We start from the raw sequence: 24,243 nt of genomic DNA, 5'->3' as shown, positions 1-24,243 counted from the left end.
TAAAAAAATAAAAATGTACTGAAGTAAAACACCAAAATTAATTATTAAAAATAAAATAAAAATGTCTGTGCCCGGGTTCGAACCGGGGACCTCTAGTGTGTGAGACTAGCGTGATAACCGACTACACCACCCAGACTTGATTGACGCTACTTTTTACAGAAAAATTATAAACTAAAAAACATGACATAGAAAATAGTCCAGATTTTTGCAGCAAGAATGATTTTATAATACCATACACGGAACTCGTTTGATATAGTGTATAAGAATAAGGTTGAATATAATGTATTAGTAATACTTATATTAATTATACTGAAACTATTTTGATGTAGTGCTTAATTTGATATATAAAAAATAACATGTATTACATTATTTCAAAAACAAAATCATTTACAAAAATACCTCCACAAATATGGTGGAAAGGATGTGACAAAACTTTTGAGCACAATTATGTCTTTAATCATGCTAATGCATGCATAAAAATATTTGCATTACTAATACCATGGATTTCTCCATCAGAAGCTATGATGGTATTAAAGTGTCTAGCTGAACAATCTTCATCGAAAAATTATATATATGAGTCAAATCTTACATAATATTACGATATATAATATTTTGAATAACTTCAAATCAATAGAAACCCATACCACAATGACAAGAATATGCAAGAAACTAAAACAAAGCTTAGGTTCAATTTAATAAAATATACCAAACAAGATATTACTAATATATAAAACTATTGTATCTATTTTTTTCTAATACATTCTTTAAAAAAAAAAAATTGACTTTTTACCAACATTCTATCCTAATAAAATTACTAAAATCCTAAAATTTACATAGTATATGATGACTACACAATTTAATTTAATGCAATAAAAAAGTTGTCCCACCAGATTTATCAAACTGGTTATTTCAAGTTCTGTTTTTTCAACATTCAAAATTTTCACTTCACTCTCTACTCAGTAAGTAATGGAAACGAGAAGACCCAATTCGATCGGAGCACAGCAGCCGGAAACCCTAGGCCAAGACCACGATGACTTGTCGGAGTCGGAGTCGGAGTCAGAAGAAGGGATACAAGAACTGGAAGAAGAAATACGGGAACTGGAACAACAAGTTCAACAAATGGCTGAGAAAATTGTGGATTTCAGAACTACACTTCCGGGTCAGCTTAAAACTACTCTCGATTCCATTCTTACTGCTCAAAGACCCCTTTTTGATAGCCCCGAATCTCAACCTGGCTGCTCCAATCAACCACCCACATCTGGTACGTTTCTAGGGTTCTTCTCAGATTCAAACTGTTAATTACACGGAAAATTGTTAGTATTGGAATTGGATGGCGTATAGTGTTCAATGGTTGTTATAGACGATTCCAATTAGTTTGGTATTGTTGATTGATTGATTGACAATGTTTTATAATGGTGACATTTGGTGTCTTTATTCAAACTTCTCTCTGTTTATTCTTGTTTTGTATGCAGCCAACTCAACTACCTTCTTTGTTTCTGCTAGGATTTGAACCCTAGTATCCTGTATTCTTTGTTCCAGCTTCATTGACCTGCAATGCTAGGCCATACTTTAGTTACTTTTCTCCATTTCTTACAGATAGAAGTATATTCACAATACAAGAAGACCACAATTATCGAACGGTCTTAGAAGCACATTATAGAGAATGGTGCAATGAGTGAATTCCTTGAGGATAAGAAATTGTCTATCCTACCTTATTATTATGAAAGAAATTTGTCAATTCAGATTATTCTATTTCTGTATAAACTAAAAACCCGTGTCTTTATAGTTAAAATTCTCAGACATTATGTCCTTATTATGCAAGCTATTAATCAGGGGAGGTTGTTAGACTTGGTGTCAGCTTAGGCCTGGGAGTTTAGAAATCACTGTGTAAATGTTCTACACTGAGTTTTGAGCATAGGTAGAGAAGAGACTTGGGGTGACATCATTGTTGTTGACTTTGAACGTGGACCCATTTTGTGTTTTGAAACTCATACATTTATGGTAAAAAGGATGTGCTTCTGTTCTTAACTCTTGAACTTCTTTCTCTAGTCACTTAGGACTTATTTGAGTTGGTTAACACTTGGGTGAACGTGCTGTGCTATGAACTATGGTGGTGTCATAGATCTCTGTATTGACGTGAGGTTATTCTTGCTTTTTCATGTCTCGAGGCCACCAAACTAGTTAAGCAGTTTTAGCCGTGTGCCTATTGTTGTGTACTGTATGATAGTTTGGGTTTAGCTTGGCCCATCGAGTTAAGACATTATGCGAATATGAGTTTCCATTACTCTTATATTCTTGAGTTCATAATGATTAAAATAAGAGTATTGCATTATTAATTGAAGCTGTACTGAATGATAGTTTGGGTTTAGCATGACCCTTTGAGTTAAGCCATTATGCAAATATGAGTTCTCCATCATTCTTATATTCTTGAGTGCATGATGATTGAAAAAAGAGTACTGCCTTGTTAATTGAAACTGTACTGAAGGATAGTTTGTGTTCATCTTGACCCACCGAGTTAAGCCATTATGTGAACATGAGTTTTCCATTATTCTCATATTCTTGAGTCCATGATGCTTGAGAGAAGAGTGTTACCTTCGTATTGAAACTCTGCGCAAAATTAGATCAATATCACACCAACAAACAATAGAATACACAATGGAGCAGTTGAGTAAGCAGTGATCTGAACCAAAGCACACTGCTAGTAAAATGATTAGAAAAAAGAAATTAGTAAAGATACAACTGCATCTCCCTCATCCCCAGCAATAAGATAATGATTAAAAAGAAACACAAAGGCTGCGATATAGTTTATGAGAAAGTTCCATCATAATGCAGTCGTGCAAAAAGAGATAAGGTTCTTTTGCTACCATAGTTTTGTCGAGTGATCAGTTTTCCTCTTCCATTTTCCTCTTTTTATAAATGTTGAAGGAATGGTTTGTTTCACAATGCAAGAGTAGGTGTTCTTAAATTATTTTAGTGCCTCTTGATAATACTGGAAGTTGTTTCTTAACTGTCAGTAAAATTTTCAGAATGAGGTTGCGTTTACAGATGTGCTTTTCCTCCTTTTTGTACGGTGTGCCCTGACTGACCCTGCAGTTGATAAACCCTTTCTTCTTCTCATTTTTTTTTTGGACAAGTATCTTTAGAAATAATAAACCATTGCTAGATATTTGTGTCTTTTGGTTTTCAGCTTTTTCACAGAGTGAAGTTGTCCTCCATTGTCTTCAAACTGGAGGCATTTCAGATCTTGAAGGTCTCCTGGTTAACTGTTTAAGTTAGAGCCAAATTTCTGAAAAGTATTTTAGGGTCAGTGGTAAAATCATACAGACCTTAAGAATAATAAGCTCATGTATTATATGAAGAACTCTAGGAAGCGGAAGTCAACAAGATAACTATCCGGTATTCCACCTACTTGCATAGAGACCTTATAAGGTTTTGTCGTGATTCGATGGAAAGTTTCGGCCCAAGATATATCTGGAACCTTATAAATGGTTGAACAATTGTTGACTATTCAATGTGAGATCTTTAGTGTAATAAAATGAAAGAGGAATCACAAAGTCCACTTACAGTTCGATATGAGTTCTTGCTTTTGCTTTATCTTTAAGAAATGATTGTTTTTCTTTGTTGCTTGAGAGCTACAAGGCTAGAGACATGTTCATAGAGTGATTAAGAGCTAAAAGCACTTAAATCACAGATTCCCTTGTTAAGATTTTAGCTTTGTTAGTGGAAGCCTTGAAAAATGCATGCAGAAATGCAAAGATCGGTATCCTTGTGTTGTTTTTCTTTGTTGCTTGAGAGCTACAAGGTTAGACATGTTCATAGAGTGATTAAGAGCTAAATGCACTTAAATCACAGATTCCCTTGTTAAGATTTTAGCTTTGTTAGTGGAAGCCTTGAAAAATGCATGCAGAAATGCAAAGATTGGTATCCTTGTGTTTGATAGTACAGTAAATTTGTGGATTTACAGATTCGTTTTCTTTGTAATTATTATCCTGATCACTGTCACAGACGTAGAAGAGCCTGGTGCCGCCTTACCTGGAGAGGTGCAGAAAGAAGCTGAAAAAACGCAGCTCCTTAAGCAGAAGATAACAAGTAATGCATCTGCCATACCTATTGTATTGAACAGGATGAAGGAAGGTATGGCGAAGATTGACAAACTGCTGTCTAGCAATAAAGTGATTCATCCTGCATTTAAAAGGGGAAGAACTAGCCGATAAGCCCCTGCTAGATTTGCTCGCTATGGTATAGAACACGTAGTTTCTTATTATGCTTAACAGCTTTGACTGTTGCGGAACACGTGAAGCTGTCTTCCAGAGAAATATTTATTGACATGGATCTAACATAGTCAGGGAGCATTTTATTCTGTAATTAAGTGCAACATTAGTTAGTTTTGTATGTAATTCTTAATGGTGATAGGGTTAGTTTATGATGATGAAATGAGAATATGTAATCCAGTTAGTTGAGGTTGTGATTTTTGTGGAGCTCTACATTGTACAATTTTTTTTTCTTTTGGTTCTGGATTTGTTGTACATGTACTCCATTATTCTGTGTCCATTGGAAAGAGAGAATGTTTCTATCCAGTTGTATTGCCTAGTGTATTCTTTTTTTTGCTGTTGGGCATGTGGTGCACTGAAGCCTTGGACTCTATATTGTACAACATACTAAGCGTAATTTCACAAGCGAGTTCTAAAGATGATAAGATGTACGTATTATTTTCGATAGAATGTATTTATTCAAAATAAATATAGTATTTATTCATGAAGCAACAGTGTAGATGATTATAGAAATCTGCAACCTGAGTTATATTGTCAACAGTACAAAGCAAGTGTAATTGTTGTTGTAGTTGTTAAATGAATTTGACTTCTTAAAAAGTTGTGAATATTGTGTAAAAATAATACTCCGCCCAACAATAGTTATGCATTATACTAATTTGGGATGTCCAACCAATACTTGTCCATTTTATGAAGTCAATGGATAATTTACCATAATCATCAAAATATAATCATTTCTCTTTTCAAAATATTATATTTATTATATTTAAAGAGTGATATAGTACAATTATATTTCTATTTATAATTTTTAAGAAGTAAGTAAAGTCAATAGTGGACAAGTATTATTGAACAGGCGATGAGTACTATTACAATTACAATTACAATTACAAACAAAATGTTGGCAAAATCATTGGAAGCATCAATAATCTCAAATTGAACAAAAGTCAACTCATGAGTATTACTTTAAGCTGAATAAGTCAGTTTTATCAACATCTAATTTTAGGACTGTATGACACTAGAAATTCTTACTATTTTTTATTTGAAAATCAATATTTGGTTATAAATGATTCAAACTCAACTCGAAGTTGAATTTCAAATTAAAAATAACTTATAATTTATTTTTCAACTCATTTTTTCAAGGTTATATTTATGTATATTTAAGCATGAACATAATTTCACATATTCTTTATAAAAAAAGTACTATCAAATACAATTTTATCTTCATCTTCAACTTCAAAAGTTTCAAATAAAGTGAAAATATGTTTGAAATTTATGGCCAAACGCGCTTAAAGTTTTTACATACTATATTTTTATGAATAACGAAGTAGGAATTAGATGAATACAAAACTTTAAATAAAATTTGTCCTTTCATCCAAAGAATTTCATGTTTTTAGAAATACATTGATCTTTCGCAATAATAATACTCACTCTAGTCTAAGGGTGGCAATTGGACCGGTTTTAGGTCAGTCTGGTCCGGTTCCCGTATCGATAAGTTCGGTACCAGTTGAACCTGTAAGGAACCGGTCTTATAGGATACCGGAACCGGTATCGAAACGGAACCCGGTTTTTATCCGGTTGATCCTGTTCGATAAGAACATGTTCCAGTCCGATTCTTGTTCGGTTGACCCGGTTCAACGGTCACTTTCGTTTTTGTTTTTTTTTTAAAGTTGAATGTTAATTATAGCCGTTGGGCTGGGGCCCAAAACAACTCAAAACAACCCCCCACCCCTCTCTAACCCCTTAACACTATAAATGTATCCATATTCTTTTATTTAAATCACAAATTATTTCATTAACATCTTACAAAATCTCTCAATTTTCAATCTCTCATAAATTCATAATTATTATTTTGTGATATTGACTTGGAGTTCGGATTTTGGAGATTTATTTGAAGTAAATCGGAAGCTTCAATTGACATCTCTCAATTTCAACTTTGGTTATACGTCTACTTTTACGTAAACGTTCGGTACATTCGTTCCGATTTTAATTTTTTATTTGTTTATTAAATAAGTTATTTTATTTTTTTTGTTATATTATCTTGCTTGTTTTTCATAATATTTAATTATTTTAAACTTGAACATGAATTTGGAAAGAAATAATGGTAAAAAATCAATGACGGAAAGAAAAAATAATAGGAGAGGAGGAAGTAGTTCTAATTCTAAAAATTTGTCACCTCTATTTAGAATTAATACTAATAATTATACTCATGTTGATGAAAATTCTTTTACACGAGACTCACGACCTATTGAATTTAATTCTGAAAATGAAGTAGATCATGAGACTTTAAATAAATGTTTTACTAATTTTGAGGAAGAATTAGATGAGGAAATATAAATAAATGAGGAAGATGATGAGACCCCTACCCCTACTAGTAAGGGTGGCAACGGAACCGGTAACGGAACTACCGGACCGGGACGTTCTGGAACCGGAACGGAACCGGGCACCACGGGCCGGAACCGAACCGGAACCGGGACGGACCGGAACCGGTAATTCCGGAAAAAAATACGTGTACCCGTCCCGGACCGGTAACGGACCAGTAACGGACCGGACCGGAAACCGGATCCAACCGTTATAAATTATATTTTTTTATTAAAATTAAAAAATTAGGAATATTACACTTAAAAATTTATACTTTTAAAGTTTTAAATACAAACTTTCAAACTTTTAAAAGTATAAAAGTTTAAATTTCACAATTTAAAACTTTGAAAATTTAAATTCAAACTTTAAAACTATAAAAGTTTAAATTTCACCCTTTAAAAGTTTGAAAATTTAAATTCAAATTTCAAACTTTAAAACTATAAAAAGTTTAAATTTCACACTTTAAAAGTTTGAAAATTTAAATTTAAATTATAAACTTTAAAACTATAAAACTATAAAAATTTAAATTTCACACTTTAAATTTTAAAAGTTTGAAAATTTAAATTCAAACTTTAAAACTATAAAAGTTTAAATTTCACACTTTAAAAGTTTGAAAATTTAAAACTTTAAAACTATAAAAGTTTAAATTTCACACTTTAAAAGTTAAATTTGAACTTTTGAAGACAATAATAAAAAAAATTTAAGGCGAATAGCCTATACTTTTATTAATATTAATTAAATAGTACAAGTTGAGTTACAAAATATTAGTAGAGTATTAAAAAATCTAATCTACACAGCCACCTTCTAGGAAGGGTTCTGTTTGAATTAGACCTCGAATTATTATACTCATACTAATGGACATTTAAATTTAATAGTTCATGCTACCAAAGAAATCTTTTTTTAAATCATTTAACATTTCTCTAGTAACATGCTCTGGAATTGGTTGATTAGCTAGTTCTTCCATTGCATCAATGCCGTCATCACTAAAATCTAGCATTATTTCATCAACGTCATTTTCAAATTTGGTCGGTAGAGGTGGACGACCATAACTCCTTCTCTCGCCATTAATCCAATCTCTAAATAGTACGGATATCTCCAAGCTATCTGCTGCTAATGAATATCTATGCTCTCCAATTTGAAATCTTGCTGCACTAAAAGCGCCTTCCAGAAGCTACTGAAGATGCTTGAATAGCTAACACATCTCGGGCAACCGGTTGTAGTTTTGGAAATCATTTGCCGCAATTGCTCCACCATTCTAGAAGATCAATAGTAGTAGGTTCTGTATTTTGATTAATATATGCATCAAAATCATTTCTATCATTATGAGAAAGTTCAATAATACAATCTATCATATCATCAATATCATCTTCATTATTATATCTACTCCTAGAACTTTGAGGCTCTTCGTTATGTACTACATTCCTTATATTAGAATTATACAAGTCGTACACTCTTCTAGCTTCAATTTTTATACTATCTTTAACATCTTGACAACTAGGTGTTTTATCATCTTCACTATCAATACCCAAATTAAAATATATTTTATCAACCATTCGTGATGCACCTTCATCTTTGTAATGTGGGTTTAACAAACAAGCAGTTAAATAAATTTGAGGAATAGGAATAAAATATTTTTAAAATTTTGTCAATCATTTTCTTAACAGATTGTTCAAATCTTGGTTTATTTTTGAATTTATAAAATTTACTAGAAATAACACATATATTAGGTAAAACAGAGCAAATAGTTGGATAATAAAGTGCAGATATTTTTTTTGTAGTTAAATAAAAAACTTTTAAGAATTCTATAAGTTCTTTTATGTCATTCCAATCATTATCATCAAGTCTATATGTCATATTTGAATTATGAGCATTCCAAACCATTTGTAAAGGTTTCCTATATTCATAAGCAACTTCAAACATTTCAAATAAAGAATTTCATCTAGTACACACTGATTTTGGAATTTTTCTAGGTGGAAGATTAAATTCACGACAACGATTTTCAAAATCTCTACGTCTAGACTTAACTTGACATTTAAAAATAAAATGACATGCAGTTTCAACTTTTGTGCAACCATCATCATATATTGCTATACCATCTCTAACAATCAAATTATATATGTGTGCAGCACACCTAATATGAAAACCATCAATATAAATAGGGCAAAGAGACGGTTTTAGTATTTCAACAGCATTACTATTATTAGAAGCATTATCTAATGTGACACTACTTATTTTATCACAAATTCCATAGTTTTGCAAAACATCTATAATTGTTTGAGCTATATAACTACCGTTTTTATGCATTTCACAACATTTATAACCTAAAATTCTTTTTTGCAAAGTCCAATTTTCATCAATCCAATGCGCAGTAATTGTGAAATAATCATTACCATTTACACTACGGCCCATATCAGAAGTAATAGCTATTTTACAATTGTTATAATAAAATAAACAACGAAGATATTGAAAATGTTGAGCTTGATAATCAAAGATAGCCTTTTTAATTGTATTTCTAGTAAAACCTTTAAAATGTGGATTATACACAATTTGAATATAATGAATAAAACCGGGATTTTCAGCAAAACTAAATGGCAAACCCATAACAACAATCATTTTAGCTAATTCTTCAAGATCTTTTTCTCTACTATATGACCGTTGTATACTAGAACCAGAAACATTAGAAGGATTTAATTGTGTTTGGACCATATTAGAGCCATCTACTCCTACATTTTCAGGAAGGGTGGTACCATTTTTTTTAGCTTCGGCTACAGCTTTAGCATGCAAAAATTCATTTTTACAACATGACATTAAATGATTACTCAAATGTCCCGTCCCACCCTGTTTTCCTACAATTTTATGATTCATTCTATGTTTACATTTATTACAAATAGCTTGTGTTTTATCTTCATTCTGAGTCATAAATTGCCACACAACTGATTTTTTAGCGCGTTCTACCTTAGTCCTAGGATGCACGGGGGGAGTGGGAGCAGGACAACGAAAGGGAGCGGGAGCCGGGGAAGAGGGATTAGGAGTGGGACTAGTAGCCGACGGTGGCTCAGTTTCATCATCATCATATTCATCAACATTATTATCAAAACTATCAACGTAAGCATTAACATCATCATGTTCATCATCTTCAGGTAATTCCTCTTCAAAATTACCAAATCTTCTTTGTAAATGTTCATGATAAGGATCTAATCCACTATTACTATCAATATTAAAAACAGTTTCATCAACATGCGTATAATCATCCATATTTATTCTTAATTGAGAAGTTTTTTTAGTTTTAGATTGAGAAGTACTATCGATTTTTTTATTTTTCTTGGATTTTGAGCTAGATAAATTAGTGAACGAATTAACTATGGTTGTTTTACCCTTTTCAATAATGTTTTTTCCGAAATCCATATTCAAAATATAAAAAGTGAGTAAATTATATATAATACGAAAATGATTAGCAAAGTTTTAAACAAATAAACAACTAAATAAGTAGAGACTAGAGATTAATTACTCACAAAATAAATAATTAAATGTAAACAAATAAATAACTAAATGAAAAGTGAGTTGGAACAAATGTACCAAACGTCTACTTAAAAAAGTAGACGTGTATGACCGGAAGGCGAAAATTGAAAGTTGAATATTTGAAGCTCCAATTTCCAAAGACCAAATTCGTAATTTTAACGAGAAGTCGAGAATAAGAGAATTTAGAGAGTAGAGAGTAGAGACTAGAGAGATTAGAAGATATTTTTGTGAGTGAAAAGAATGAAAGATTAGGGGTATTTATAGTTAAAAAAAAGGTTGAAAATGTAGTTTTAAGAAGTTTGGGGTATTAAAAAAAGTTTGGGGGGTTGGGAGGTGTAAATGGGGGGTTATGGGGTGAAAGAGCCGTTGGTGGGGCCCAAAACCCGTTGCCCAACGGCTATTTTTCAAATTTTCAGATTAAAAAAAAAAAAAAAAAAAGAGTTCTGAACCGAACCGGAACCGGGACGGAACCGAGACTAACCGGACCGGGACGGACCGGTAAATTCCGGTTTCCGTCCCGTTACCCCTCCCGGACCGGAACAAGTCCGGATCTAACCGGCACTATCCGGAATCGAGACGGAACCGGTAACGGACCGGAACCGGTACCGGTACCTCCCGGTTCCGTTGCCACCCCTACCTACTAGTCCGGCTACCGAATTACCGGAACAAGATGAAGTCCCCTCTTTACCTACTTTTTCAAAGACCGTTGTACGTGTTAAAAGATCTTTAGTATGGAAATTTTGGTACAAAATGAGAAAAAAACTACTGTTACTTGCACGAAATGTAAATTGACCATGAAACATGTAACTATGGGTACACAAGGGGGAACGGGACGACTAAGAACACATTTGAGAAAGTGTAATAAAGAATTTGCTCGCCTAGATGATATAGAAAGGGCTAATAGAAATGGAATATCCATACCTGAAAATTCTATGGGAGTTGGAGGTTCTAATATGGTTCAAAGTGTATTAAATATGACTAACCCGACTAGCCGAAGCACACACCACACATATAGTAAAGAAGAAGATTGTAGAGAATTAGCTAAAATGGTTGTTGTTTGTGGTTTGTCTTTTTCATTTCCTTCCCATCTTGATTTTGTTCATTATATTCAGGAATTGTATAACCCAAGTTAAGAATGTATTCCAAGAAGTACAATTAAAAGTGATCTTTTTAAATATCAAAAAGAATATTGTCATTTTCTTCGTTGCTTATTTGTTTATTATGATGGTAGATTATCTATTACTTTTGATATGGGATGTAGTCCTAATGGTAATGATTATTTTACAATTACTGTCCATTGGATTGACCATGAATGGAACATGCAAAAACGAATATTAGGGTATAAATATGTTGAAGAAACTAAAACCGGTTCTTATATAGCAACAAAAATAAGCTCTATTTTACAATTTTATGGAATATGTGATAAAATAATGAGTGTCACTTTAGATAATGTTTCTAATAATTTAAAAGCAATTGATTATTTAAAATATAGACTTTGTTCAATTGATAATGATTATTTTCATATTAAGTGTGCCGCACATGTGTATAATTTGATAGTAAAAAATGGTATTTCTCAATTTGAAATTTCTTGTGAAAAAATCAGACTTGCTTGTAATTGGATTTTTAAAGCTAAAATAAAAGCTAGAATTACAGAATTTAAAAACCGTTGTAAAGAATGTGGACTTGCATATAGAAAAGTTCCAAAAGAAGTATGCACTAAATGAAATTCTTTATTTGAAATGCTTGAAGTTGCTTATATTTATCAAGAGCCGGTACAATTAGTTTTTAATGCTCATAATGCGGACCTGAATTTAAGAATTGGCTATAAAAATTGGGAAAATACAAAAGAACTTATTGAATTTTTAAGTGTTTTTTATAAAGCAACAAATGTTGCTTCTGGTCAATATTATCCAACTATTTCTACTGTTTTAGTAAATATTTGTGCTATTTCATCTAAATTTGCAAAATATAGAGGAAAAGATCGATTAAAGATTCACTTGCTTGTATGATTGAAAAATTCAAAAAATATTTTTTCTCTATTCCTCAAATCTATTTAACTGCTACTACTTTCAACCCAAATTACAAATTAAAAGGTGTAGAAAGAATGGTTGAAAAGATTTATGCAAATTTAGAAATTTATGATGATGAAATTCCTAGTGTTGAAGATTGTAAAAGTAACATATATACAAAAGCTAGAGAATTATATAATACATATAAAACTATGGAAAAAAATATTCCAATAGTTGAACCTCCATCTTGTAGGCCTAGAAGTGATGATATGGATGATTGGATGGATGATTATCTTGAACTTGAATCCTCTACTAATAATGATTTTGATTTATATTTCAATCAGACACGGGAAAAGATTAGGCATGAAGAATGACAACTTCAAGCTCAAATATTAGTATGGTGGAAGAATCGTGAAAATCAATTTCCGATCCTTGCTAGAATTGTTCGAGATGTGCTAACGATTCAAGCATCATCGGTCTCTTAGGAGCAAGCCTTTAGTGCGGCGAGATTTATGATTGGAGATCATTGATATTCATTAGCAAAGGATAGTTTGGAAATATCAGTGTTGTTTCGAGATTGGGCCAATGACGAAAGAAGAAATACTGGACTACCGCAATTAAATAGCTAAATAGAAGACGAAATAGATGAAATATTTGGTGATAATAGTGATGATGGAATGGAAGCAATGGAAGAAGAACGAAAATACAAGTTCCAAAAAATGTTTCTTTAAAAGTTACAAAAAGATTTTAAAAAAAGTTTCAATTGTTAGTACAATAATTAATATTCAATACCTAGATTATGTACTCTTTGTCTCTTTTTAATATTTGTATTGTACAATTTATTTATTTGAATAAATATACGGCTATTCGCCTTGATTTTCTTTTAAAATAGCCTCTTATATTTAATCCAAGTCATTTTAGAAATTTAATTTTCAACTATTTTAATATTAGTTTAAACTTTAATATAAAATTAAATTTTAAGGTTTAAACTTTAAATTCAATATAAACTTTAAACTTTAAAGTCAATTTTAAACTTTAAATTCAATATAAACTTTAAAATTTAAAGTCAATTTTAAACTTTAAATTCAATATAAACTTTAAATTTAAAGTCAATTTTAAACTTTAAATTCAATTTTAAAGTTTTAAATTGAAGTTTTTTAATAATATAATATTATATAATAATTAAAGTTAATAAAAAAATTACCGGTACACAATGATCCGGTAAGAACCGGTTCTGGTCCGGTCCAAACTGGTTCCTATCCGGTAACTAGGGGACCGGGCGTAACCTTTGGGAATTTTCGGTAAAACCGGTTCCAATAAGACCCGATTTAGATAATTAAATCAGGTAACGAGAACCGGTCCTGTCCAATTGCCAGCCTTACTCTAGTCTAATGAATTGTTGAAACTTTTTTCGTAGTTTAAAAATTAAAGTTCAATAAAAGTATTCAAAGTTTTTCTATATTTACCCTAATATCTTTAACTCCTTCACATTTTCTAGTATAATACTTGAAAATAATCAAAAGGATAATAATAAAAATAACTTTTAATTTATATCTTTCTTAAGAAATGCCTCAACTTCAACAATTCATTTAATATGAACAAGAGCGTGTATCAATTAATATAATATTCATTTATTGACGTTGAGGTTATTTGAGAGGGAAAAAGATTGAAAATGAAAATACAAAGTGGCCCACCCATTTTACCCTAAATCCAAAACTACCCCAAAAAAGCCCTAATTTCCAAAACCCTATTCAGTTAACTCACTCCCCGAGCAGAGTCCCCAAACGCTTTCTCCCAATTTCTGAGATCTGCGCAAAACCCTAAACCCCATTTGCGATTTTGCTTCAAATTCAGTCACAATGTCGATGTCGAAGAGTTCTAAGATGCTTCAATACATCAATTATCGTATGCGTGTTACTATCCAGGATGGCCGTCAATTGATCGGCAAGTTTATGGCATTTGATCGACATATGAATCTTGTACTCGGCGATTGTGAAGAGTTTCGTAAGCTTCCTCCTACTAAAGGTTCTAAGGAAGAACGTGAAGATCGCCGTACACTTGGTCTTCTTCTTCTCAGGGGTGAAGAAGTGATTTCCATGACTGTTGAAGGTCCTCCACCTCCGGATGATTCTCGTGTTAAAGCTACTGCTGGTGGTGTTTCTGCTGTTCCTGGACCCGGGTTGGGTCGGGCTGCGGGTCGGGGTGTTCCGACTGGTCCGATGGTTCATGCTCAGCCGGGTCTTGCTGGTCCTGTTCGTGGTGTTGGTGGACCTGCACCGGGAATGATGCAGCCGCAGATTTCTCGTCCGCCGATTAATTACCCGCAGCAGCCTCCTCCTATGGTTCGACCACCTGGTGGTGGGCCTCCACCTCCAATGCAAATGCAAATGCAAAGACCTGGTGGCCCACCTATGCCTCCGCCGCCACAGTTCAGGCCTGGTGGTCCTGGACCGTTTCCGCCTCAGTTTGGTCAGAGGCCCATGGGACCACCACCTCCACAGATGATGAGAGGTCCTCCACCACCAGGGTCGCAGCCACCAAGACCTGGAATGCCTGGTGGGCCACCTCATCCGGGGATGCCTCCACCTCCTGGTGGGCAAATTCCAGTCTTTGGACCTCCTCGCCCGGGAATGCCACCTCCTCCAAATGCACCTCACCAGCAGAATCAGCAGCAGTAGAATCAGTATGTTGCTGTTAACTAAGTTCATTTTCAATCTTTATGGCTTTATATTGCTTGTCTAAGCTCATTCCAAGTATAACAATGTCTTTGTGGAGTATATTCTGCAATTAATATTAAACTGAAAATGCAGTTCCGTAAAGCTAGTTTGAGCTAAGTATTATAGTGCTTCTTTGATTAGAGGCTATTTTATTTTCAGTACTTATGCTATGGTGAGTTTCTTGCATGATGATTGGTTTGGAATAGGCTAATTGACAGTATAAGTTTGACCTTTTTAAGCTGCAATTTATTTATTTATTTTGATAACCGAGAAATCTGTCCGTGACCCTCCCTTTGGACCAATCACAGCCTTCTAAACTCGGTGGATAATGGGCCCGCCCCTCTACCCTTCTCCACTTAAATATCGGGCTTCGCTTTGCATGGTGTGGGGCTTGAACCTGTGACCGAAGCCACAAATCCTCCACCTTTTGCCACTTGACTAGCCCTTGGGGGCAGCTGCAATTTAATTTTGACTAGCTGTTTGCGTAATTGTATGGCAAAGTTGATGGACGATTTTATTATTAGTGTATGAATTTATTGAAGATCATCTCATGGAAGATGGCCTGTATATGCAATACTCGCAAAATATGATGTACGCCTTTTTCCCCTCGAAAGATCACCTGTCTCTAATCATTTGGTTGTTGCACTGAAGGTAGTGATTTTATATCATCCAAACAGGAACTTTTTGATACTGTTTTGTGTTGAATTTAAGTTTGTCAATCTTGAAATCCAGATGGTGCGCTGTTATGATGTTGTCTCTTGATGGATCTGGAAGGTGTGGATGGAAATTGCTCTGGTTTTGAATATATAGTGATATAGGTTTTGGACAGACAGAGGTATTGAGAAAATATCATGGACTCTAAATTTGTCTAGAGTTTGAATAATATCTTTTGTTGACATGGTATCCTTTTCAGAGAGTATTGAAGTTCTCCCTTCGTCCTTAACTTCTTTGACCTACCATTTTCTTCCATCCTGTGAAAAAACATCTTTGCTTGAATGAAATCTCCACCATGGAAAAGTATTATCCACTTTCAATAATTTCACAGCGAGTCAATATTATAATTTATAAAATATCTGTAACAAACTCAAATATAGTAACTTATGACACATTTTTATATTGATCTCCATGAAAAGACAAGCAGGTCAATTAAAATGAGGTGGGTGGCCATTGTTCTTGCAAGCTGAAGTTCTGTAGTATGCTGGGTTCTTAGGTTGTTCATTTTGCATCAATTTTTAGGTTACATATTTATGGCTTATGTACTAACTATGCATAATTGGCTTGTTTGAGTATTTTCCGTGTCTGAATCATTTGTGGTAGACCAGACTGCTTTGCGATATCCTATTATGATGACGAAGTATAATGTTAGTCTTGAGTAGTGCTGCGGAAGTTGTTAATTCTCGCAACCATTGTAGAATCTCTTGCTAAAAAAATTGGAGTAAGGTTGGATTGTTAACAACCCAAGAAACTTAAAAGCTTCATAGTATTTGTTGTGCTGGACTGCTAAGGCTCTAGAGGTTAGCTCAATTCTGTATTTGTTGGTAGAAATCCATTTCTAAATTTCTCCCAAACCAGTAATGAGACTTCAGTTGAAGAATTGCCCTCCCTCCCCCTCCCCCTCCCCCTCCCCCCAAACAAAGAATTCCCTCACTTTGTTCCCTGCATAGCTTGAATTATAACTAATTACTTTGTTTTCTTGTAGGGCATGCTCTGTAAAGGTCAAGTAGTCATTAGCTTCTCCTGCTTACCTCAATGATCGTTATCTTAGGTCCTTTTTTCAGCACTCAGCTAAGGATTTGGTGTTTGGGCGATCAAACTAAGGCTATATTTGATGGTGGTTGAGTGATATTTGCTTTCAATTAGCTTGTAATTGTGCAAGATAGGAGACTTTAAACTAATGTTCTTAGCAGTATTTGTCAAACTTCCTGTCTTTTGATTTTCAATATTGCTTTCTGCTATGACTTAATGAAGATTTCAGTGGGTTGTTCATTCAACAGTGGCAGTCTTCCATTTACATATGCTTAATTTTTCATGGAAGAATTAGTTGAGGATATTTGCTTCTCATCTAATATTGGAGTGCTCTTATGTTAAATGTCAAACAAAAGGGACTTCAAGACTTCTTTTTTCGTACTACTCGCTCCAAGTATGCCACTCGTTGGATCGGGAACACCAAATGTTGAGATTGAATTTTTTGCTAATGGGTCGTAGCTTAGTCTATTCAACCTATTCTTGAAGCAGATGGCACCGTTCAGGTTGGCTCCAAGGCAGTTAACTCTTTTCTTTGGGCATCATTCCCTCCTCAGCTATGGGAAGAATTTCATTGCCACGAGGTCAACACTTGCCTTCACCGATTCAAAATCCTATTCCCTTCTGTCTTCTCGCCGTTTCCGCTTTCGTATAAGGAAATGGCTGCTTGGGGTGTTGATTTCACATCTTCAGCTACGGTGTTCACATCCTCCCCAAGGAGATTGAAATATTTGCTTGGTTGTTAAGAAAGCATGGGAGAAAAAATTGAAACACATTCTTTTCTATTTTCTATTCTATATGGGGGTACGTGGCCTGTCCTTTCCTTACTATGTTGATGGTATGCTTGAGATGACAGTCTTTCTCCTTGGCTTGTACTCGAGATTCGATGTTCGAAAGACAGTCAATCCTTGTCCAGTAACCGTTTTGAGTGGGGTTTTGCTTGACGGGGATCACTCTAAAAAAAGGAAGTCGTTTTGGTTGTTATTCCAAATCATTTTCTTTATAAATGTCATAAAAGACGGGGGCTTTGTTGCTTCAACATGTGAGGGAAATGCCCTAGGTATCGAAGTCATCACCATTATTCTTTCACACTTTCTTCGTCATTATTTTCACGCTCCTCCAGCAGCACTATTGAAGCAACTCACATACACCTTTAAATCAATTTGAGACAATCATCAATAGTAAATTTTTACCTATAAAAAAAATTTATTTACAACTTATTAAGTCTTCTTCGCAACATGAAAAAATGTTTGACTCCCTAATTCCAACAATTCATTTAGTGCACATCTTGTGCCTCTTCGCTTCTTCTTTTCGGGAGAATCAGTGATATATTATATCGTTAAAAGACTAAACATCCGAGCTTGTAATCAAATATTTTTTCGTTTGGTTAATAGTTTTTTCCCCTTAAACTAATTGTATCTATATTTTTCGTTTTGCAGGGATATAAACCTCCTTATTTGTTTTACCAGATATTCATACAAGCATGTTTGTAGGGTTTTAACCTCCTCAACAGTTTGACCAACAATTAGCATTTCATTTTTTTATATGATTAGATTACAACTAATGCAAATTTTATTTATTAATAACTAAACTCATAAAGTTCATAATAATAACTAAAGCACTAGATTTTTTTTTTTATAATTAAAGCACTAATATTTAATTAAATCATAAAAACTATCTGACTTTCGAATACGCAAACTCTCAAAGCATTTGCACCAAAATGATTAAATTGAAAACATTCAAACATGTCTTCATTTTTCTTCCAATAAACTCCGTGAATATAAATTTCGACAATCATCATTGATGTGCAAAATTTTCAATAAATGACCAAGCTTCTTATTATTTAACCAGTCAATATATTTAGTAGATAGGTTGAGAATCCACAAGAGCAAGTAAAACCAATGATTTTTACCTTTCTTGTTTGTAGTGATCCTCTCTTGGAGCCCTTCAAGATCTGTAGCTAAAGTCAACTGGTGGACTGCACAGGTAATACGACCAAGCAAAGCAGTCGGCCTAACACAATCCCATAGAAAGAGGTAGAGAATGAGAAATCACTTCACCATGTTTAAGCAATTGAAAAAGTACAAAGGTATTTGCCTGTCAGTGTCCGACAACTGTTAGTTCAGTGAGCCCAACGTGACCACGAGCACCGGGAGGTTAATTCATTTGACCAAATACCAAAGGCCAAAGCACATGCTTTCCCTTGCAGATAAATATGTATAAAATCAGCCAATTGTAGGAAATGTCTGCACTATATATTAAAAATCAAATGTCTTAATCATTTCTCTGTACAAATCGTTACTCTCTTGAGTACGTTCATAAACACAAGCAAACACTGAGAAACCACATGAGAATGACAAGTAAATATAAAATTAGATTGAAGAAAGAGAATACATGAAGATTCTTTTTTACTCCTAGTAACAAACCATGAGCCTTTGCAACATTGTTAATATGGTCCATAAATAAGTAGTGTCTTCCAACATCTGCACCACCAAAAAGTCCAATCTTTCCACCTATTTAATATAGAGCAAATCATACTACCAGAGACAGTAGACAACAATATTATTTATGTATTCAGAATGATTTGCCTATCGAGTGAAGAAACATCAAATTTTTCCAATCTTTAACCCCTCCTCAAGCTTGGTCTTTTTCACAACAGTCACTTTTTTTTCACATGCATAAAGAACATCAACATCCTTCTGATCCACACTGAATGTGTAATGAGTAGGCATGATGTGGTTGTAGTTCACGAGCTTGATGAAAGTCTTCACACGAGATTTCTTTGCATGCTTCTTTTATGAATCCTTACGGATCACCTTCTACGGGTACTTTGAGACATCTGCAGCCAAACAATGGCGCCCATATAACCTTGTCCCTTGTTTCTTCATCAAATGCTCACAGGATCGCAACTTTTCGGCCATCATATTTGCCTTAGAATAATAACAACTTTGTTTGGCTTCAAAAACTTCGCAATCCGACGTCGCGGATTCAGTCTCATAGCTGGATGAAATGGACTCTACAAGTACACTATATTTCACATACATTTCCAAAATGTAATTTGAATCGCTGAAAACACAATAAAAAGACGCTAAATTTTGAACTTATGGGCACTATAAGTACCATTTCACATCAAAATCCAAAAGATAATTTGAATCACTGAAAAACACAATAGAATAACCGCTAAATTTTGAACTTATGAGCACTACAAGTATACTATACATCCATATAAAAAACATACCTTGAATCATACACATGCCTCGAGGCACCTCCACCCAACCCCTCGAGGCACCATCACCCCCACCTCGAGGCAGCCCCTCCATCACCCCCTCTTTATACCCCCCGCGCCTCGAGGTCACTTACCCCGAGGCACTCCCTCCCCCAACCCCCTGCACCTCGAGGTCGCACACCCTGTCCCCCCACCCCACTGTGCCTCGAGGCCACTCACCCTAAGGCAACCCATCGCCCCCACCCACGCGCGTGCCTCGAGATCGCTCACCCCGAGGCACCCCATCCCCCCGCGCCTCGAGGCTTCTCACCCCCGAGGCACCCCCTACCCTCCCCATGACTCCGTGCGTCGAAACTCCTCATCCCCTGGCACCCCCCTCCCCCGTTCTTTGAGGCCGTTCACCCTGAGGCATCCCCACCCCGACCCCCCACTCCCTGGGCCTCGAGGCTACTCACCCCGAGGCATCCCTCCCCCTCACCCCCCTGCGCCTCGAGGCCGCTCAGCCCGAGGCACCCCATCCCCCCACCCCCGCGCCTCCAAGCCGCTCACTCGAGGCACCCCCCCTCGAGGCCGCTCGCCCCTAAGGCCCCCCCTGCCCAGATGTACCCTTACCCCTTCACCCCCCCTTCGAGGCGCCTTTCCCGCGACCCCTCCTACCCTCCTCCCCTTTATCCCCTCCTCCTACCCCCCATATCCCCCCTCCTACCACCCTCTTAAACCCTAAAAAAAACCTAACTCTAAACCCCAAACCCCGACCTGTGAACCCTAAACCCTAAACCCTAAAAAAAAAACTAATCCTAAACCCCGAACCCCGAACCCCAAACCCCGATCCTTTAACCCTAAACCTTAAACCTTAAACCCTAAATCCTAAACCCTAAAGCCAAAAAAAAACCCTAACCCTGAACCCTAACCTACGAACCCTAAACCCTAAACCCAAAACCCCAAACCCTAAACCTTAAACCCTAATAAAAAAACCCTAAACCTAAACCCTGAACCCCGGCCTGCGAACCCAAAACCCTGAACCCCAAACCTTAAACCCTAAACCTTAAACCTCATCGCTTCCCCATTTCCCAATTTTTTTCTCTCTCTAATTTCTCTCTCTATGCGGGACTCTCTCAAAATCTGCACAACTGCTACAGTTCCAACGGCTAGTTCACCAGCTGGAATGGCGCGTGCGCCGCCGGTGAATCTTTTCAGGCCGCCGGACCAAAGCCATCTGAGGCGCTTTGAGGAGACGAACAAAACCCACCAAGAATCACCATCTAATTCATCCTACAACTTCACGAAATTGCGAAATACAGAGGCGATGAATATCGCGATTTCAGAAAGAGAGCTGGAAGGGATTCATAAATTTATTTCCCTAGATCGCGATAAGCTGATTAATCGAAAACTATTTAGTGGGAATGATTCTACTAATCAAGGGCTACAACATACTCAAAAATTACATGATTCTATCGCGCCAATTGCGAGATCTGATGAGGCGACTTCTGGGAAAATCAGAGCAAATTCTCCGGAGCGGCGCCTTCAAATTCGTCCAACTTCCTACCAATTTTACGGCGATTTGACCATTGGGGATTGTTCACCTAGTGAAGAGGTACATCTCACAGAAATCTCAAGTAAAATGGCCGGTCAAATCACCGACGACAAGAATTCCGGTGAGCCAATAGTCGAAGATGACGACGGCGACATTGGGGGCAATTGTTCGTTGGACGAGGAGGTCCACCTGACCAACATATCCTCCAATTTAGCTCAGGAACACAGCCAGAATAAGATTCAAACAAGTTTCATAAATTCTACAACCAATCCACAAATTGAGCTTGAAGAACCCAGCTGCAGAATTGAAGAACAACAGCAAGAGACGTTTTTCCATGATCAAGCAAGGCCTAATGGTCAAAAACAAGATCACAATGCTATAGGAGAACAACAAATAGAGATGGAATCTACACAAATAGCTATGCGAGTATATCAGGGCAAAAATGATCAGCTGGGCAACACAAGTTCTACTAATTTGGAAGTCATTGATGTGGAGAATTCATCATATTTCTCATTTGGAGTGAAACCAATGGACACAACCCCCAACAATGGAGGACAGCAAAGACCAGGTATGATTCCTAAGTATCATAATGAACCTTCTCATGTCTATATGCAGGAACAACAACAAACAAACAACACTTCATTAAGCAAAAACCCAAGCATGGAGAGCACTCAGGCAGGTAAGTCCTCTAATTCTAACTCTAGTACAAATGTTGTTACCTTGAGTAGTAGTGGTGTCCATGTGAACGATAGTCCAAATCGGCAAAAGAATCTTATGAGGGAAGAACAAGGAAAAGGCAAGGGAGACACTGAAACCCAACAGCAAGTTAATCGACACCAAAGTCGAGTGCGAGATAAAAATTTATCTCAACCTACTAATCAAGGAGGGAATACTGAACCAAATAACTATCATAAGGACTTCCCTAAACTTTCTAGAAATTTTGATAGACATATCAGTTCCAATCAGCAGAGTCAACAAATAAACCAGTCCAACCAATCCAAAGAACCCAACAATCCCAACGAGAACCATAATACCAAACATGATCAAAGTGTAGAACCTGCTCCTTACACTGTGGTGCAAACTCTAGCTGCTAGGCTCAGGCAAATCCATGCTACGCAGACTACTTCTATTGAACTTGTTCCACCCAAGCACACTACTAAATAGGGCCAGCCTGCTGTGATCTACGATATGGATGATTTCATGAACAAATTAGCTGTGGACTGTAAATATACCCTTATAAGTAAATTCAGTACCACCATGCCAAAAATAGAACTCATCAGGAAGAGTTTTATCCTACAAACTCAGCTGAATGGGGGGTTAATATTGCGCACTATAATGCTAGGCATGTGTTTATTGATTTGGAAAATGAACTGGACTATAACACAATATGGACACAACAAAGAATGATCATTGAGGGCAAACTCATGAGAATACAAGCTTGGACTCCCAACTTTAAACCTGAAAAAGAAACACCCATTGTTCCCATATGGGTACTGCTGCCAGGCCTACTATGACACTGCTTCAAGAAAGAGTTCATCACTCCTCTGTTAGAATCTGTGGGCAAAGTTCTATATTTAGATACAGCCTCCATTAAACGAACTAGAGCTAGTATGACCAAGGTAAAAGTCCAAGTCTCACCAAGGCTAGACCTCGACATGTTTGGATTGGCTTGGATGATGAAGACCTCACTATAGGGAGATGACAACCAATTGAATATGAAAATATCCCTCCATACTGAGCCTACTGCAAACATCAAGGTCACATGATAGGGGATTATAATTTCAAAATAAGAGATGAGGATTTCAAACGTAGAAAAGAGTTAGGAGTTAAAATGAAAAACATAAATAAAAGTGAACAAGAGCATCAAGGAAATGATAACAGACAAGTCAGGCCAAGGAAACAAGAGGAACAACAACACCAAAACACCAAGGAAGGGAATAACCAACTACCACCTGAACAACAAAAGGAAGAAGAATGGCAAGTGTCAAGAAGAAGAAACAACAAACCACAGGAGGAGAAAACACAGAAGGCAGTGTGGAGACCAACCTCACCACAGAACAAAGTGTCAAGAGATCAACCACAACCCACAACTCAGCAAAAAGATATAAACAATACTTCTAATCATTATCTTTTTTCTAACCTTAGCATACAGGAAAACCAGACTCAAGATATTCAGGGGCATAACAACAATGAAGGGAAAACACCATAAGGATCACAAAGCAGGTCTAAAACAGACCACAACCAAAAAGAACAGATCATGCAAATAGGAAACCAAACAAATAACAAGAGCACATGTATTGACTCAATGCTCCCAATTCCCATAAACCCCAATACTTTATTTTCTAATGGTATTGCTGAAGTTGAATGAGGGATGGATGAGGGATGTCAGGAAAGCCACACTAACCTGCAGGAAAAGGGGTCCAAAGGGAGGAATTTGACTCATGTTATGCATGAGGGTACACACCTTGACCATAGTCCTGACCTTAAAGCTCCTGCTACCACTACAGTCTAACATCCTACTTCAGATCACCAACATGAACAGCAACAAGCACATTTAGGGCCAGGGAAACTGATTAATACTAAAAATAATAAGGAAAAACAGGAAGTGGTGGCAGGACCTGCAGATAAATAGAACAAATAAGCCATGACAAAAGATATGGAAGCCAAAACAAGCACTAGCATCCAAGGAAACACTCTCAAAAGTAAGAACAAACCTAGTAAGAAAAAAAGAGAGGGTGCCAAAAAAAGACAGAGCATACAACATGACAATGACCAGCAGGGGGAACAACAAAAAGAAGGGGAAGTTTGCAAGAAGTTTATTATGGTTGATGAACAGTTGGGCATAAATATCACTCATTTACAAATCCAA

At 35.9% G+C, this 24,243-nt stretch overlaps 4 protein-coding genes and 1 non-coding gene across 6 annotated transcripts in view; 4 read left to right on the top strand and 1 right to left on the bottom strand.

Annotated features, from left to right (window-relative positions):
• The window catches only part of LOC125830992 (LOB domain-containing protein 1-like), a 393,543-nt gene extending 377,609 nt beyond the window's left edge, over nt 1-15,934 (top strand). Inside the window, exon 3 of the mRNA XM_049510189.1 lies at nt 15,921-15,934. The gene's annotated coding sequence lies outside the window, so the exon portion shown is untranslated. The remainder of the gene's footprint in view (nt 1-15,920) is intronic.
• Nucleotides 63-136, bottom strand: TRNAV-CAC (transfer RNA valine (anticodon CAC)). Its single transcript has one exon. It is a non-coding gene; the product is annotated as a tRNA-Val (tRNA).
• On the top strand, nt 890-4,563 carry LOC125830994 (uncharacterized). Its single transcript, XM_049510191.1, has 2 exons — nt 890-1,261; nt 4,006-4,563. The coding sequence occupies exons 1-2, from the start codon at nt 967-969 to the stop codon at nt 4,212-4,214; spliced, it is 504 nt and encodes a 167-aa protein (XP_049366148.1). The 5' UTR covers nt 890-966; the 3' UTR covers nt 4,215-4,563.
• On the top strand, nt 13,910-16,852 carry LOC125830988 (uncharacterized). 2 transcript variants are annotated; one of them, XR_007443174.1, is made up of 3 exons: nt 13,910-14,837; nt 15,604-15,706; nt 16,571-16,852. XR_007443174.1 is itself a non-coding variant. In XM_049510183.1 (2 exons), the coding sequence occupies exon 1, from the start codon at nt 14,014-14,016 to the stop codon at nt 14,830-14,832; it is 819 nt and encodes a 272-aa protein (XP_049366140.1). In that variant the 5' UTR covers nt 13,910-14,013; the 3' UTR covers nt 14,833-14,837; nt 16,571-16,852. The 2 variants fall into 2 exon arrangements, 1 of the variants encoding a protein (XP_049366140.1); XM_049510183.1 differs by lacking the exon at nt 15,604-15,706.
• A 4,090-nt stretch (nt 16,853-20,942) lies between these two features.
• On the top strand, nt 20,943-22,538 carry LOC125831499 (uncharacterized). The gene has a single exon (XM_049510676.1). The coding sequence runs from the start codon at nt 20,943-20,945 to the stop codon at nt 22,536-22,538; it is 1,596 nt and encodes a 531-aa protein (XP_049366633.1).
• The last annotated feature ends 1,705 nt before the right edge of the window (nt 22,539-24,243 follow it).

The sequence above is a fragment of the Solanum verrucosum genome, unplaced genomic scaffold (genome assembly GCF_900185275.1).
Source record: "Solanum verrucosum unplaced genomic scaffold, falcon-dt-bn FXZP01000049.1, whole genome shotgun sequence".
Classification (NCBI taxonomy): domain Eukaryota; kingdom Viridiplantae; phylum Streptophyta; class Magnoliopsida; order Solanales; family Solanaceae; genus Solanum; species Solanum verrucosum.
Note: the sequence above shows the minus strand (reverse complement) of the source record. Positions and strands in the feature narration are given on the sequence as shown.

Excerpts from the sequence above, each read along its gene's own strand:
- LOC125831499 (XM_049510676.1), top strand. The coding sequence starts at position 20,943 with ATGCGGGACTCTCTCAAAATCTGCACAACTGCTACAGTTCCAACGGCT.
- LOC125830994 (XM_049510191.1), top strand. The coding sequence starts at position 967 with ATGGAAACGAGAAGACCCAATTCGATCGGAGCACAGCAGCCGGAAACC. Across the intron at positions 1,262-4,005 it reads CAATCAACCACCCACATCTG|ACGTAGAAGAGCCTGGTGCC; the intron begins GTACGTTTCTAG and ends TCACTGTCACAG.
- LOC125830988 (XM_049510183.1), top strand. The coding sequence starts at position 14,014 with ATGTCGATGTCGAAGAGTTCTAAGATGCTTCAATACATCAATTATCGT.